Source organism: Falco rusticolus, chromosome 3, assembly GCF_015220075.1.
Source record: "Falco rusticolus isolate bFalRus1 chromosome 3, bFalRus1.pri, whole genome shotgun sequence".
NCBI lineage: Eukaryota > Metazoa > Chordata > Aves > Falconiformes > Falconidae > Falco > Falco rusticolus.
The window spans coordinates 56182710-56201077 of NC_051189.1; the positions used below are offsets into that span (position 1 = coordinate 56182710).

Below are 18368 nucleotides of genomic sequence, written 5' to 3' on the forward strand. Positions count from 1 at the left end.
CTTTGATTTCATTGAGTTCAGAGCAGGCTTTTTATTAGGTTGAAAGGGTATTTTGGTAATGCCTGTAGTTCACTTTACCAAGAAAGCATTAGGTAAGGTATTGCTCTGCTGTTCTTTTACCTGGGGGAAAACTGCTTTTAGCATTGTCAAAACATATAGAGGAACCCAAATACTTGTTAAGCCATTTTATAAAATACTATCCTTGATATGAGTTACTGTGGAAACATGGCATAGTTACATCTAGAGTAGTGTTTGCTATCATCTGGAGGGGAAAAATCACTAAATTAACTTCTAAAGTACCAGGCTTTTCTCATACTAATACTCAAGTGATTGGGGATTAAATGCATGTAATAAAATAAGGTACATTTTGTAATTAATAGTTTTGTTTACAAAACCATGGTGAGTTTCTTAAATGTGGATTCTGAATCGCTGGACTCTTTTTTTTTTTTTTTTTTTTTTTTTATAAATATTTTCAAAGGTATCTATGTACTTGTGTAATGATTCTCTGAGAACAGAGGAGATTGGTTTGGTTTAAAAGCTGTTCAGGTTGAAATTTCTGCTATGCAGAGAGCAATCTTGTTACACACAGTCAAATCACTTAAATTAGCATTTATAGTGTCTGTAAAAAAATTTATAGTTAGTAGTTAGAAATATTTTTTATTGCAGGTTTCTAGCCCATTGTATTAAGAGAAACAGTTTAATTATTCTTTACCTTGAGCAAAGTTGGGAAGTCATGTTTTTATTCTTAGCAAGGAACACTTAACTTGCACTTTCTTATACGTTTTAAAAAAACCAAAAGCCTGAAAGGTGACATTTTGGGCTCTCTTCTGTGAGGTCTCATTCTTTTGGAGATCTGTCAAGCTGGTCCATCTTAATGTATGTACAGAATTTTTTTTTCTTTTTGTAACTGAAGAGGAAAACCAAGTTGCGCTTAGTCTGACTTGCCACATGATGCACTGTCTTCATTGCGCTGTTTTTTTCTGTTGAATTTTCCTAGTCTTTTGTATTTAAGTTTCACATCTGTCCTTCTAATTATCTTTCCGTATCTGTGGCTCAGAATCTGGGATGTTAGAATATTGTCTGTGTGTTCTCATCTTTTTGTTTCCTGAGCTGTATTTACAGAGGTGTTATGGTAAAACTAGTCTTTGTTTTCCACAATATGCTTTACTTCTTTATATTTAATCCTTAAAAATGTATCTTACCTTCCTCCTTCTCCCATATGATTCCTATAATGGATAGATTGATTTTCTATTATTCTTGAGTAATATAATCTTTAACAAGCTTTAAGGCTATTTGGCTGTAACAGAAGTAAAATAATACAATTTCCATTGTATTTCCATTGTACATTTTCCATTTGAAGAAGAAATACTTAGTGGCAGTACTTGCACCGTTCTTTTTCTTGGTACATATCATGTAGTTACTTGAGCAGCTTTCAAACATGAAATTAATCTTAATTTTGTAGAGGTACAGCTAGGACAGAAGATGACTTGGTTCTGTTTTCTTCAGATTTGCTTGCTGTCACACATCTTAAAAAGCAAGTCTCTATTTAGAGTGTAGAACTTCAGCTGAAAACAGGGAGGAATTTAATGTTGCATCAAATTTAGTAAAACAGCGACAGAAGACAATGGTGTTTGAAGTGATGTGCAAAGATTTAGGTTCAGACCAAGGAGAGTATGATCTGCTTTTCTGGAGGAAAGAAATTAAGGCTGAAGCTAAAAATATGTTCCAAATCCATTCAGAGAAGTGGTCTGTTCTGAGTATTTGTGAACTGTACCCTCTTACACTTCATTTGCATGTTCAGTTGATAGGTTAACAGGTTACATGAAGCTCCATATTGAAAATCTATTATTATAGAGTAATGCACTACAATTGTTCTTTACTTTCTAAGTACTTGAATCTGATGCGCAAATACAGGAACTTGAATATGAAATCATCCGTTTCTTTACTTCTGAAATGGAAAGAAATACAAATGTGTGAAGCATATGTTTTCAGTTTTCATAAAATGAGATGCTTTACATCCAAGACAAGGAAAGCCAGTTCTTTGCTTCTTGTAAAAATTCCGCTTGCCTGCCAGGTCTAGGACAAAATTTTGACCATAAGAATAAGAATTTTTAAAGGCATAAGTGCTACTAAGGAATGTTCTAAGTAACGACCTGTGAGTTATAGGGATACTTCTTCCATTTTATGCCGTTAAGGAGACATACTCCTTTCAAAATTAAGCTAGTCTTTTGAAAACTACACTCATCAGTCTTAGGAAGGAATGTGTAAAAAGAAGGAACAGTGAAAACAAATCACTGAAATGATAAAAAGATGGTATAGAGTTACAGAGACTTTTCTGTGAGATCTGAGTTAATGCCTGGGTGCAAGCAAATGTGATTAAACATAGATGATCTTTATAAGTATCAGCAAATGCATGGATTAGGATCGCTTCATGGAAGATGTGCTGATTCTGAGGCTTGAATTGGTCCTATATGTGAAAGTGATGTGCCCGCTAATGCAGTTTACACATTTAGATATCATACTTGAAATTTTCCTTACATATATTTTGGTTAAACTTAAAAATAGTTTCCAGTTTGACTGAAGTAGGTAATATATGAAATAAATACTTTTGATTTAAACTGAAAACACAATTCTCAGTGGAAATAGTAAGTGTGAAAGTGATTTCTTATGAGCCTAAAGGAAGTTGCATAGCTATGATGTAAAGTTGTTGTTTTCTTCCCTAAACTGGTATAGTCTGGTTGGCAATATCTCTGAAAAATTACAGAATGGCTTTTGGGCAATCTTTTGTTGTTCACATTAGTTAAACACTGCCTCTTTTCTTTTCTGTAATCCCAGTAAAAACAAGGCAGTAGTTACTGCGTAAGTGACTGGGGAGCGAGTTTGGTAGTTGAGAGCAGTCACTTTGCCTTTCTTCCCACACAGATCCCACCCTTTGGGATAGCTCAGCTCTTAGTGGGGGTAGGAATGGCCATCCTTTCCTGTTATCACTCCTTCCCATTTCTACTTCACTGCAGCAACCCAGCTTTGTCTGGCACATGCAGGTGGGTTGTGTTTTGTAAGGTTAGCTGGGGACCTGATACAGGCATTCAGGCACCAAGGCTGAAATAACATCGTGCCGTGGGTTAACCCTGGCAGGCAGCTAAGCACCATGTAGCTGCTTTCTCACTCCCCCCAAGAAAGATGGGGGAGAATACTGACGGGCTGAGATAAGGACAGTTCAATAGGTAAGGCAAAAGCTGCGAACCCAAGTAAAGCAAGCCCAGGAATTAATGCACCACTTCCCATCGGCTTGCAGGTGTTTAGCCATCTCCAGGAAAGCAGGGCTCCCTCATGTGTAACAGTTGGGAAGACAAACGCCCTAACTCCAGACGTCCTCCCTTTCCTCCCTCTTCCCTTAGGTTTTATTGCTCGGCATGACACCGTATGGTATGGTATGGTCAGTCAGGGTCAGCTGTCCCAGCTATGTCCCCTCCCAACTTCTTGTGCACACCCAGCCTACTTGCTGGCACAGCAGAGTGAGGAGCAGAAAAGGCCTTGATGCTGTGTAAGCAGTCTGCTGCAATAGGTAAAGCACCAATTCTGTTTTGGTCACAAATCTAAAACATAGCACTATAGATACTGCTGTGAGGGAAGTTAACCGTAGCCCAGCCAAAACCAGTACCCATTGGAACACTCTATAATATTCTTGAATAATGTTTATATATGGGTTGCGAACAGATGAATTGTCCATTGTAAGTACTGTGCAGATTTGGGTTTTAACTTTGTATTTTTTTTCATATTGCTTTAGCTAATGACAAGTGAGGGAGGATACCATTTCAGGATGGATAATGACCCTCCCATTTTCATTTTGCAAATATGTTAAATAAAATCAGATACATTGCAGTTCTGAAAGGTTCAAGTTGGATTTATGTTCTTTGGCTAAAATAGCGTTTCAGAAAGGTGGGTACTGGTGATGGTGTTTTTTTGGTTTTGTTCTTTTTTGTTGTTTGGTTTCTTTTTGTTAAATTCCACAGCCTTCAAAATAAAGTGAAACTTGTTTCTGAGTTGGGTCATGTCTTCTGATCCTCCTGGTCAGCAAGGGGATCTACCCATCAGCTTCAGTCTTGAATGCATCTTTCACTGAAACAGCATTCTTTGACCTTTTCATTTTCTGTGGAGAGCCCCAAAATCTTTGTGTTGTTCCTTCCTGCTCTTCTTGTATTTCCTTCCCAGCCTGCCTATTTCTATGGCTGGGTTTTATTCTTTGTTCTGTGAAAAGAGGAAAAAATAATCTTCCTCTGACTAACACTAGGTAATCAAGAAGGAGGTGACCTAATCTGTGCCTGAAGAGAAAAGAAAAAGGAAAAATAAAATAAAGGGCCCCTTTTCATCTCCTACAGAGGCACCAAATGCCTTTTTTGCTTGCAGGGCTCCTTATTCCACATATGGAGGATCAGCAGACATGCACCTTCTCAAAGAAGATATTGGTAAGACTTTTCTTTCTGTCTAACACAGAATTAAGAAACCCTTGTGGAGATTAAGGCAACGTTGTTGCAGTTCAACTACAGCTAGCTGTGAAACAGTGGATTTCCTGTATCTTGTGCTTATATTAATGAGGATTGCCTGAGATGTCGGGGAATGCTTAATTGCCATATATGCGTGCAGAATTTGCTTAGGAAATAAAAAGTATTCTTGCTTTTTGTTGTTATTGTTTAGAAAATTGAGTTTTAAATAAAGTAACATGTTTTTCTGCCTGCAGCCCCACATTTTCTTAAATACTGCTGTGAAAAACATTTCTCTTAAGTTCTGAGAGTCAAACCTCTTAACATCTTTTTCTAGTTGTGACAAGTTGATGGTTTATTCTCCAGTACCCACTATCTGATGTTTGCTGAGAAGATTTCCGCCCCTCCAAAACCCCAGTTTTAAGTGCTTATTTCCTGTTACATGTGGTGCACAAGGTGTTCTTGGGTTGATTTGTTTGTTCCTCTCTCCCCATTAGGAAGGATTGGCAACCTTTAATGCAACATTATTGTTTGGGAATGCTTTTTCCCTCTTGATGCATGGCCTTTCCAATTTTGCTTATCAGTGATATCATGTTAAAAATAGTCGGATTCTGTAGATATTTTGTTAAATGTCAGGAATTATGAAAAATGCTTTTCTGTTATTATTTTGCATGTCCCTTTTTTTTGTTGTTGTTGTAGTCTGCATTTGATTTACAAAGCTGCCTTTTTTGTTTGTTTGAAGCATTATGTCCTGTGGTGTGGCTTTGAAATAGCCTTTTTGTGTAACTGAAATACTATTTTCTTTACTGCCCTCAAGATACTGTGAAGTATTTGCTGAAAAATATAGTCAGCATTTGTTAGGGCTACAGACAAAAGATTGCTTTAGATACTGCAATATGTTTTTTCTGATAATTCACGTAACATGTTTTTAATATTAACCTCTTTGTGTAGCCCATTGGTACAACTGAATGCATGTAAAAATAGTATCAGTGAAATCCTAAAAAAACCCCCACCAGACAGTACACACGCACACACACAAACCCAAACCCCCTGATACCAGCAACATCCAAGAAAGTCAGACTGTAAAATACAATATGGCAGTACTGTTCCGGGGAAATGATCTGTTCCTGAAGACTTGCAAAACAGCATGTGTATTTACAAGGCAGGATGGTGTGAGCTAAGGAGCCTGACAACTTTGAGAATATCCTTGCCCCATGTTTTTTGATGAGTTCCTACATAGCTAGGCTTTTTTTTGGCTTGAGATTTTTTGGTAGTGGACTAATAGGTACTTTAGCTTAAGGACCTTTAGCTTCTTGATCATTTGAACAGGATTTGTTTCCATTAGACTTACTGCAGTACTGATATGTACTAAGTATTTTAAGAGTTGCTTTCTGTAGCTGACTTCCTAATTTACATGTCGTCTTTATCAAAGTATGTTCCAGCATCGAAGTAGACTTCACTTATCCTACCCTAGGTACAGAGGATATGTTCTCCGTCTTCAAGATAGGAATTACTAAATCTGGTTAAATTGGTTCATCTTAAGATAATTGCCGTACATCACTTTAGTGCTGAACTGCCTTTTTTCATCTTCCACGTGTAAATCCTTGAAATGCAGCGTATTTGGTGGGCATATAGGTACTTTGTTTTGAACTATATTGCTGCTTTAAAGGAAGCCTACGCGTAAAATAAGATGCGTCGGATTCAATTTTTATGCCTTTAGAAACCTCATATTATTCAAACTGCAGATCTAACCTCAGGGTTCATCTTTTCCTTTTTATTTCAGAAAATTAATGTTCTCCTATTTCTCCTTCTGTATACAGGAGGAATATATAAATTGATGTACCGTTAAAGCAGGGACTTTTCAGATTCAGCTTCTTTCTGTTGGCCTGTAGCCTCTTGGGAAGAAACTGATATCTACATTTTAGATTGCACTAATGACTGCTTGAAATAAGTTGCTGTTGTGCAGAGAACTGAGCTGTCATTTAGCTCTTAAATGTACTTAAACATATCTTTAAAGATGGGAGGAGTAGGAAATGATTCATAAACACTTACTGTGTTGAAAAATGCTTCTTCTGTAAAGTCAGCTTTTTTACTATGAATATTTTCAGCTCTTAGAAAACAAAACTAAGTTCAGGTGATCTGTTTTCCTGCAAATTGTGCACTTTCAGTCTAAGCATACAGATAAATTTCCTTTTAAAAAACACTCTCAAGTCGTCTTTTTCTCATATAATATTCCCATTTTAGAGTACAAAATAACTTTTTGTTTCTCTATTACTTGTGATAAGTGTTAAAATAGATTAAAAGTGACATTTATTGCTGCTTATATAAACTCCATTTCCAAATGTAGTTAAAGGAAAAAAAATGTATTTAAGCATTAAGCTATAATTTAAAACATGCCTTTTTGGCTAGAGAGGCTTCAATCTAACTGGCATTCTTTTGCTCTTTGCAGAAGGCACCCCCTGCACTTGATACTTCGTCCTTTATTAGCCACTGACTTCTTAATCTGAGCATACTTCCAAATTAATAACACTGTTTTAATGAATAAATAGCAAAGCAACAGGTGCTGAGTAGTGCCCTTAATTTGGTAATGGTTGGTTACGGAGTAGGAAGATAACTTAAAGGGTCATGAGTAAAATGGTATGATCTTCCACTTGTACTGTAGCTGCTATGCAGTGTCTGAAAAATAAATTACAAACCCTGTGCAATTAAGATAGCATGTCAAACATCATAGCATCTGCTTTTATAATATCCTTCCAAATGTTCGGGAAGGTGGCTCACCTTTGGCCCACCTCAAAGCAACTCACAACCAAAAGATAGACAGCAGCAGAACTGTAGGGAAAGCCAAATAGTGTGGGGCTGGATGTTGGAATTTTCTTTGTGGAAGATGATAATATTTACTGCAAATAGGGTAACGAAGGAAGAATTCTCTGTCCTTTGTATTTCATAAAATAAAAGTAATTTGTTCAAAACCAATGGGAGTGGGGCTAATTTTAAAGGTAGAGTTTGTTCTGTGATTAATGCCTGTGCCTTTTGAGGCTGGGTTTTTGAAAGGTGGAATTCTAAATTCCGTACTTATTCTTTCTCCTTTTTCACTCTGTTGTAGCCTCTGTGTTGAGTTTCCAGAAGATAAGTTGTAAAACGCATGGCTGATTAGATGAAAGTCCTGTTGAATTGTATTTACTGTGCTTGCAATTGACAAATACTTTTTTGTTTTGTTTTGTTTTTAAATAGGATGCAGGACAGAAGAGATTTGGTGCTATTTCCTGTAATATTTGTGGAATGCTTTACACTGCGTCAAATCCAGAGGATGAAACCCAGCATCTGCTATTTCATAACCAGTTCATAAGTGCTGTAAAATATGTGGTAAGAAAACTTTATATTTTTAAAGACGTAAGCATTATTTTTTATTTGCTATGTAGTAGTTGCAATTCATATTACATTAAGTCATATTTTAATAGGTTAATATCACAGTAGGCCATAAGTAATGCACTTTGGGAAATAAATGTGTTTAAGAGCTGTGGTAGACAGGTTATATGTAATGTATAAAATATTTAATAGGATAATGCTGTTTCATTGCCATTGTATTCTTTCTGTTAAAATTCCCCAATCTTGGGGGCTGGGGGGGAGGTGAGGGTGGTGACAGGAAAATAAAGGAATGTCACTGTTGTGAAAGTGCTAAATACAGGTTTCAGTACAACTGGTGTTTGCAGTGGTTGGCTTAATAGTCTGATAAAGAGCTGATTGTACTGTTTTTGTAATTGTGTAATCTTAGATGACTTCTAAATTACCTTTTCTTAGTTAGGTGTACTTTGAAGAGAGACTGCCTAGGAATCCGGCTGATACAACTTCATAGTATATTGAAACTTTGCTGAATTCATAGTGTGATTGTAATCTTTATATTTAAAGTCCAAAGTATTATTCTATAATTTCATTATATGTTGTGTATCTGAGTAGATCTCTCATTAAAACTCGTATTTGAAAAATTTTATACAATTTAAAGTATATTGTAAAATCAGCTACTTTACACTAGCTGATATTACAAGACTTACAGGAAATACCTGTTCACATGTCTGAAATCCAGAATAGAATCCACAAAGTCTGTTTTCTTTATCACACATGTTACCTTCAGTACTCTACACTCGAGTAGATAAGACCTCCAGGATAACTGAACTGAGGCCACCAATTCATTTCATGTAGATACCAAATGACTGTTGGGCTACTCTTAAGTCTCAAGCTCAATTTTATCCCACTGTTTACGAATATAAAGATGTATCTTCATAGCTAAAGCGTTTGAAACTGTCTGGTAAATAGTTCTGGTATTTGTTCTGTTCTTGGTCAGTTTTTGCTGAATAATCCAGGCATCCTGAAAGATCTCTTTTGATACACGTTGGGTACTTCATAGGGTGAGACTGGGCAGGGAGTGTGATGGAAAGCAGTACATTATTCTGGCAGTATATAATATGTTTCCCCATTTTATTCCTGTTCGTGTCTCATCATTATCCCCCAAGTACTTTCAGGTCTTGAATGTTGCCAAAGATGTAAACATAATTTACAGAAGATGGTGTTAGTTCTTTTGGACAGGAGCTGGCAGATGAGTTCAATAGTTATTTAAAGCTGCTATGTTCACATAGGTAGGAAGCCGCAGTGAAGTTTAAATATTTTGGAGGTTGAAAGAGCTGAAATTTCTCACTTGTATCTATGTCTTGAGTAACAGCATGCTTAACAGAAAAGTGAAAGTTATTAAAGTTATGATAATTATTAAAAGCCTTAAACCAGTCATAAATAACTATGTGTAAAGTTGGGTATGCTTTTAATTTGAGAAAAAACTTCCCCTGTTGTTTTCTCAGTTGATAGGCATCTTTTTAAAACTTCATACAATGTGTACTCAAGCAAATTACTTGCATTGTCAGTACAGTGAGTAAATGGTTTTATCTCTGAAATCTTTTTAAGTCTCTAGTTGTGTTTTGTGACATCTAGATGTCCATAGAGTGATGATTTAGAAGATTATTCTGGACCAGAAACTGTAGACTAAGAGGTGAAGAAGGGGTCTTATGAGTCTTTAAATTCCCCTCTGATTCCCCCCCCCCCCCCCCCCCCCCCCCCCCCATAACAATTTGATTGACACTGTTTTCTGCGTGGGTAAGAAACTTCTGCCATGCTAAACAGATAATTCTTTAACACTAGTCATTTGACCCATAGTTAGTGGTACGTGGTTGATTGTGTTATGGTAATGTCCATGACAGAAGCATCCTCACCTCCTCTTAGAAAATAATTCTAATTTTAGATAAACCTTCTTGCCAGTGAATTAGTACACCAAGTCTCTACTTGTTAATCCTTAGTCATCCAGAGATACCAGAAGAATGATTGCTAGTTATCCTAGTTCTGCTAGGAGGTTTCTAGCGGCAATTGTTGGGAGGATGGCTTGGACGTGTGATATGCTTAGTTTCTAGGTATTTGTATGTAGTTACTGTGTAGAAACTATAACTACCTTCCTCTCCCTGACAGAAAGTGTTAATGGGACAGTAGCATCATGGGATTAAAAGAATTGTAATAGAGAAAGCATTGGTGGCTTCTTGGTTAGACTTTCTGGTTCAGGAACATCTGGTCTTGGTGTGTTACTTTACTAGGTCTCCAGATACCCTTTTTAATGTAGTTAATATGTTTGGCATTATTGTTGATTTCAGGCTGTTCTAAGATATCTTAGAAACATGTTTCATTCTCTTGTCATTCACATTCTTCATGCTATATAATGCAGTCCCAGTCTGACTTGAGAAGACTTTTCTCAGTTTTTCCTCCCTTTTGAGTGTCCGTTGTTACATGCCTAGTAGTTCTAGTGATGATTCTTTTCATAGAATCACAAAAAGAAGACCTGTATACATTATCATGCTAGAGCTTCTTGCTGTGAACTGTGAAAATGGACCTCATTGTTACGGTCTTGCCCACCTGCATGCAGATGCTTTGTGGGTTCTTTAAAAATACTGAGTAGCCAGAAGGTGGTTTGCATGTAAATAATAAATTGTTTACTGTCTCCAGGAAAGTATAATTTTGTTTGATTTTTTTTTTTTTAAAGGCCTATCATTTCTTTAAGTAAAAATTCATTTTTAGGTCTCTCTAGAAATTCCATGATGTTCCCAGTAGGACAGGCAAATAAGGAGATGGTATTGGGATACTTATTTTGTCATGGATGGCTGATGGAGACAATAAGGAAATCGGAGGCCTTGTATGAAGAGAAAAATTTTGGCAAGTTTAATAACATTTTCTAGATTTGGGAAGAGAAGATTGGCAAATACTGATAGGGGTTTTCTGCAGGGTGCCATTTGCTATTAATAGAAGCATGCAAACTGAGTAATAAGAAGGTAGAGTGGTCAAGGATAGTACTGGAACAGGACTAGATCAGTGTGAGAGATGTCCCCTGCTGCATACAAATGTAGGAATCTGTCTCATTATCCTTCTGGTTTCAGACATCTGAAAGTCTCCAGAAAAATGATGCCACTCTAGCACATGCGTGCACTGAGTGATGGCATGTACATTAAGCGTTAACTCCAGTGGGATGCATAACTTTGTGGGAACTGATAGGTGGTTCAGTTTTATAAAATCCTCTAGCTGTGATACCACAGTATCAGTTGTGTATCCTCTCTGCGATACCACATAGTTTTAAAGAGCAAGACATTCTTTTTAATGAAGTTTTTAAGTTGCAAAGCCAAAAATCGAAGTTGGGAAATGCCTGTGGATTCAGGTGCCTGATGTGAATGCAGCTAATGTGTTTGTATTTCAACCTCTCCTCTTAGTTAAAAATAGCTTGAGCTGAAGAAACTGGAAGAAGCTGTTATTTGAGCTTATGTCTAATCTCCTAAGTTTTCAATAGCTTTTCTCCTGTAGCTGTACCCAAGCCCATCTGTGATGTTCTTAGGATATTCCAATGGGGGGCGGGGAGGCAACATTTGACTTCTTGGGACCTAAGGCTAATAATAGAGTGTCAGGATTGAAGATAATGATGAACTTCATGTCATCTTAGATTTCATGCTTGTCTGGATTTGCATTAATTCCAAAAGTAATATATTTGTACAATATAAAACTTAATATTTCACATACAGTTCTTACTGTTGGCTGTCTTCTGTGAGAATCTTAGTTTTAACAGAAGGTAGTATTTAGTAGTTACACCCAAGGATCTTAGAATGTTCTACAGTCAAAACCTCGTTCTCCATGTTGTGTTCGTAGGAGGGGCAGAACATTTGTAATTTGCTAGGGAGTCAGGAAGAATGCAGTAGGCCCATTTCTATGCTGCAAATTATCAAGGATAATAGTGCACCACATTTTATACTAAACTTGATAATTAGGGAAAAATTTCATAAATGCCTTTCTTAGTGAAGACTGAGAATTATACAGCATTAACCACATTTTCCTTACTACCTCAGTATTTTTGAGGAAAAAACAATATAAGAAAAATCCACCACAATTTTCATGTATTTGTACTCATCCAAGAAATGGGGAGTTCAGACAAGCCAGAACTGACATATATAGAAAGATACCAGGTTTGCTATCCCATTTCCTACTCTTAGGTAAGAACTTTTAAAACAAGAGGAAATGCATGGGAAGCAGTCTATTCTGTCTTATAACTTGCTTTTAAAGATAAATCTACATCAGAGATTATTTTGAACTATAAGCAGAACATAATTCATGTGAAATTGAGCACTGAACATTTCAGTTGCTGTGCTGTTAATGTTGGAGCCATCTTTACAACTGTATTCTACATCATTCATTACATTTTATATATAATGTCCAGTGAAAGCGTTGCACTACACAGTGTAGTGGTAATTACTGTCTGTGCTATTTCACAATGTAGTAGCAACTGCTTGTCTGTATTGCCTGTTTTTTTAATAATTTCTTCCTTTGTAATTCTGTTGCCATTGCACCTTAATAAGCAAGCAGAAGTAATCTTTGCTTGTTTGAATTGGGAGGAAAAGTTAGAGGTAGATTAAAAATTAGTTAAGGCAACTTTGCAATGCACAGTTATGGTTTCAAATGATTATAAATACCTGTAGGGTAGAAAGCTGTAAAATGGAGGGGAAGAGAGTATTGCAACAGGTGGTACACACCAGTAGGGCTTTGTACAGCACCAGTCTGACCAGCTGTGGTGATCAGGCTCTGTGTGCCTTACTGCTGCTGGCTATAAGTAGTCTGTTGTTGAGCAGAGACTTCCAGTATCAGGGAGGAGTGGTACAACCATGTTTTTTATGCTAGGCCTTGCAGAACACGTATCTTGGTGGGAACAATAGCTTTCCTTTTAACTTCATTGGTCAGCACAAGCAACATATATCAATGCTTGGGCATTGATTCAACAGTAAATAAATCTTAATGCCCTAAAGTAATGTCAATTAAAAGGAAAGGAAAAGCAAATTTTTTAGACATTGAGGTAGAATATTATAAAGTGTATTGCAGACATAAAGCTTTTGTTTCTTACTGTAGCAAGGTGTTCTTGCCATCTGCTTGAGTGAGAGAGTCATACTGCAGTTCTCAGTGATTGAAATACCTTGTGGACTATTGTATTTTCTTTTAATAGTGTTAAGTCTTTGTTTTAAAAAATACATTAATAGATGTGTTAAGAGAAATCATCTTCAGACCACATGCAAGATACTAGTACTAAAGCATATTTTGTGTATTGTGGATATCTAACAGGATCAGTCCCAGCAGAAGCTATAACACATTTTATTTAACAGCTTTAATGTTAGAATATGACAGAGCTGTGACCAATCTTGTGCGTTACTTCCATCTTTCTGGTTTAAAGGAAGTACAGTTAATTGCTTACTAAGACTGAACAATAAGAATACTAAAGATGTAGATACTTATGTGAAATACTAGTTTTTCTTTTTGAAATTCTTTAGAGCTGCATCAGTAACAAAGAAGTATGACTAAAATGTCTTCGCTAAAAATCTTGGATGAGCTTAGGGTTTGCAGAAACTTCTTGGAAAGCTTCATCTAAATGATACATTTCTGAATAAATTCCAAAATACCTTAATTTAGAAACTACCCCTCCTGTGAATATGATCAGTCCCCATATTCCACTAATACCTTCAGAAAATGAGCAGGTGGACAATAATGAAAATAATGAGCTCTAAGTATTGGAGAGTCAATTATTCTATTTTTACAGAATTATTTTTAACTTCTGCTAATATACTGTTGCTTAACAGTATAACAGCAGTATGATGTTCAGAAATGTTTTCTTCCATTGGATATAATTTTTTTGAAAATACCTGGCTATAATGCTAACAGGATACCTTAACCTGAAATTTAGGGTTGAATTTTCTGCATTAGGCCTGCAGCGTTCTGGATGTTTGGTAGGATTATCAAACTATATATTTATATCAAACAAAGCTATCACATAGCATTTATCTGCTGACTGATGGTCACAGTAGGTTTAAAATAGGCTATAGAAGGCTTTTGCAGGGCAAACGGGTAGCCAAAAGGCAGTAAAAGGTAAAAAAAAAAATTGAGAGAGGGTGGTATTTGAGGTTGGAGAGCAGTAAACCATTAATCTACGCCAGAGTCTTTTGACACCTTTTCTGTGTCTCAAAAAGTATGTCACGATCCCACAAATTGCACTTTTCTGCTTACTTGAATATTGTGACACTTTACTCCCTTTGTGTTCAGACCATAATGTATGTAAATTCAAACAGGTTCTTAATTTGTGTCGGTATTCAGTGCAACTCCTACTGAGAAGAGCAGGCAGGATTAAAATGGTGTCTGTGTTGCAATCATTGCCATGCTGGGTGCCAGACTTGAATAGTTCCAGGGCTACCAGAAAGTAGATAGATTTCTGAAATGTATCTCTTCATGTCTTGGTTGGGGTAAGCGAGTAAAATCAGCATGATTAAAATGAGATACAGATCAAGTGTTGTAACACTTCAGTTTATCTTTTTTTGTGTGGTAGTTTATATGGCATTCATTCAGTGCCAAATTCCATTGTTTGCTCTTTAGTTGAACGTTATTTTATGGGGAGGTACAGATTTCAATGAGAATTATTCCATCAATATTGTTTCTTCAAAGGCTTTTTTATTTAAAGTTGCTTTGAGTAAGGCTTGTTGATCAGCCATTTTAGTGGCTGAAGTTACTTCTGCATTCAGTATTTTTAGGTCCCATCAAAGCAACTTGATTTCTAATATCTACCAGTCCCATCTTACTAGATTTAAGTGGCTTTTTTGTTTTGTTTTTTTCCATGCAGGTACTGCTCATTATTCACCACGAGTGTGGATCTGAAGAAGAGTTAATTACCTCTATTTTTTTGAGTATGTTTATACTTCAGATACACACAACGTAGCCTCCTTCCCCATTAGATTCTTAGAAGGTAGTTATACATTTTTTTCTAGTATCCTTCTTGTGGCTTTAACAGTTATGATCAGTAACAAATTAAACTATTCCTTACATTTTGGGCAACTGCATGCCAATCAGTTCACTTAGAACCTCCTGGAGGTCTTTCGCATGCCAAACTTTAAAACTGAGTGTGTATTTGTGGAGGTAACTATGTTAAAAAGAAATCTTTTATTAAAACTTAGGGGTTTTCCCATTCACTGGACTTCGGAAAATAAGTATTACGTAGGTTTGGAAATCAGTTATGTGAGCTGAGTTTGCTGCTTCTATTTTAAAATTCAGTTTGCACTGCAGTGCTGGGGGAAAAAACCTAATTGGGAAATTATAAGACACTTTCACAAATTGTTTCTAAATATAGTTAGGCTATTGTATAAGATCCTATTATATCTGTTGTGCTCATTTTAAAAAGCTAGCTGAAGTTTCCTTCTCTAGCAAAGCAACTGCTAAATAGTGTGAAGTCTGCGTAAATTCAGTGTCTAGAACAATAATACACAGTTCCTATTTGTAAAAGTACACCTTGTATATGGTTTAGATAAGTGTTTGTTTTATTTAGGGTTGGAAGAAGGAGAGAATTCTGGCAGAATATCCTGATGGAAAGATAATAATGGTTCTTCCTGACGACCCAAAGTATGCACTTAAAAAGGTATGGTGAAAAGGACTGGACTTGTTTATCTTACCTTGTTTGATGTTTTCATGTAAGTAATGAGTATGTTCATAGTAAAGTTTGCATAATTTACATGCAAGCAGTTGAAGTCAATACTGCAGCGGTCCTGTAGCTTTTTCCGCAAACAGGTTGGACATCTCATTACGCACTGTTGCTCTCTTCATAGAGAAGATGGGTCTGAGCAGGAGTGGAAGGCAGAGGGAACAGCATCAACCAACCGATTTTTTTGTTAAATTTTGTTTTTCATATACTTGCTGAATGTCTGCCAGATATTTTATGTAATATAAACTTCCTACTACATTTCAACAATGAAATATGTTGACTTCATTACACAGCACAAATATGGCACCATTCCCTAAATGATCATTGGATAAAAGCTGGTTTAGGTGGAAAGTGGCCTAAAATTCATGTAGTCTGTTCCCATGTCCAAAGCAGAACCAGCTCTGCTTATGATGCATCTGACAACTTCCTAAGACTTCTGCCAGTGGAGGTTTTTTCTGACCCCTTCAGACTCCGTTGCAGTAGTTTGCTATCTGCAACATTAGGAATTTTTCCCTAAACATCCAGCAGAATCTCCATGCTAATAATTCAAGCTCATTAGTGCTAATCATACTAGCATAGCTGCAGGAAACATCCCCCTTCTTCTCTTTGCAACAGCTTTTTTTGTGTTTGTAAGGAGCTTGACAGGATATGCTGGTTTTTAGTTCATACTCCTAAATAATGCCTTACAGAGCTCTGATGGTTGTCACACTGTCTTCTAGATGATTTCCATTTGTGCCACGTCTGATGACTCTCTTGAAACCCTTTATGTAAAACTGGGCACGGTACGCTAGTGGAGACTTAGAGCAGCAGGGCACTTGGGTGTCTTGCTGGCTAGCCTGTGTTCGTGCATCTTAATACGTCATTGCATTTGCTTTTTCAGTAGCATGGCATTGAGTCTGTTTAGCTGGGGATTTGCTGTGACTAATAGGTACATTTTACAGTATCACTAGACAGGATCACAGAATGGTTGAGGTTGGAAGGGACCTTTGGAGGCTGAATTGATGCCCCAGTCAGCTGTTTCTGATGTCATGACTGTAGTTGGTTTTTGAATTGGAAAGAAACTACAGTTTTATTTTTACAGTATTTTATGCAGATAAGTTTAAGTTTTGTTTCTCTGGTGGTATTTCTTAATTATTATTTTTTTTGCACATTAATTTTTTTACTAAAATGGCTGAAGAAAACATTACTTAAACTATCTAAGTGGGGCAGAGGAAAAGAAGACTGCAGCAAATTATTAAGACATTTAGGATAGAGTTCTCTATAGTTCTGTGTGGTTAAAGTTGAGAAAATCTACAGATGTCACCACTGTGGATGACTGACTTCCAGAATGGTTACCTGGTGTTTCAAATTGGTTAACTGGACTTGTCATTAAAAGATTGGTACCTGACAGTTAGGTGAGAAAGTAGAGAGTAACTGTTACCATGCCTTTTAAAAAGTTAATTTAAAAGTTTTTTTTTAAACACATTTTTCAATTGATAGTATTAACTTCAGGTATTCATAGCATCAGTGATTCTAGTTTTGCTTTATTAATGTAACTACAGCGTGCATTAAAGAAGCTTATGCTGTTTAATGGACCACTTAGGAAAGGCCACCCTATTTCTCTCTTGTGAGATGATAGAGGGGTGATGGAGGCTGTTTCAATAGGTACAAGAATCCCCCCCCCCAAATCTCAGCTCATGCATAAGCTTTTGTTTGCATTCATGCTGGAATTTATATGTGTCTTCTAAACTTGCTAGTATTAAATTAATTTTTATTTTTAGTTTAAGTTACTCTTTGCAAAGCTAATGGAATATAGCAGAAAGTTTGAGAAGAGGTGACAGTTAATTCATTCCTTTACAATAAATGCATATGTTTTCTAGGCGCTTTGGCAGTGTGCTTGGTGTCATCTGTTCAGAGCCCTTAATGGATTAGTTCTTTCAAGACTTTAAAAATAACAGACAGAAAACCTTCAACTAAGCTAGTTTAACTTTTTGTCTAGATCTCACTTATTTCTAGACTATCAGAGTCTACGCTTTGGTTATCTGCATTTGAAGTTTGGACCTAGTGGGAGCAGATTTAGAGGTCTCTATTCCTCCCATTTCCAGCCAAGTATTATTTAAGGAATGTTTATGTGGACTGATGTATTGCAGGTTACTTAGGATAATCCTTGGCTTCTGGAATACCTTTCAGTGTTCTAGATACCTTAGTGCATTTTTGTAAATCTGTAATTGTAATGTAAATTTAAATGTGTTCCTTAGCATTTAAACTTCTTTTCACAGGTTGAAGAAATTAGAGAAATGGTAGACAATGACTTGGGATTTCAGCAGGCTCCGCTCATGTGTTACTCTAGAACTAAAACTCTTCTTTTTATTTCTAATGACAAAAAAGTTATTGGCTGTTTAATTGCAGAGCATATCCAGTGGGTAAGTGATTGAATTGGAGAAGGTCAATCTGTGTCAGATTATAACTGTAATTAACTATAGAATTACCTTGGAGTTTAAGTCTAGCCATTTAGCAAATAAGTATTCTGTGTATGCCTTTTCCACAGAGGAAGAGGCTTTTGGCGGTAGACCATTCTGAAATGTAGCTCCTCAGTTTTGTATAGTTGACACTGAGCTGAGACACATGTGTAGTGTCATACTTGGCTCAGGCCTTCCTCATCTAAGCACTTGCTACAGCCCAAGGGTGGAATTTTTCTTCCTGTGCTATTCTTACGCTCGCTCTGGCTCTCCTCTTGCTTGTTGACAAGCAGATGAAACTCCCTTCCCGGTAGGAATCCAGTGTGAATGAAAAAGTGGGTACTTTGTAGAACTGCGTTCTATCACCACAGGGTCAAA

At 36.6% G+C, this 18368-nt stretch overlaps 1 protein-coding gene across 6 annotated transcripts in view; it reads left to right on the forward strand.

Moving 5' to 3' along the window:
• ESCO1 (establishment of sister chromatid cohesion N-acetyltransferase 1) overlaps window positions 1–18368 on the forward strand; it is a 35185-nt gene that overhangs the window by 11206 nt on the left and 5611 nt on the right. For 4 of the 6 annotated variants that reach the window (XM_037380187.1, XM_037380189.1, XM_037380190.1 and 1 more), the window contains exons 8-10: window positions 7713–7844; window positions 15400–15489; window positions 17811–17954. In XM_037380187.1, coding sequence (XP_037236084.1) covers window positions 7713–7844; window positions 15400–15489; window positions 17811–17954 — 366 coding nt within the window. Of the gene's footprint in view, window positions 1–7712; window positions 7845–14700; window positions 14824–15399; window positions 15491–17810; window positions 17955–18368 lie in introns of those variants that run through there. The other 2 variants (XM_037380192.1, XM_037380191.1) reach the window with 2 other exon arrangements.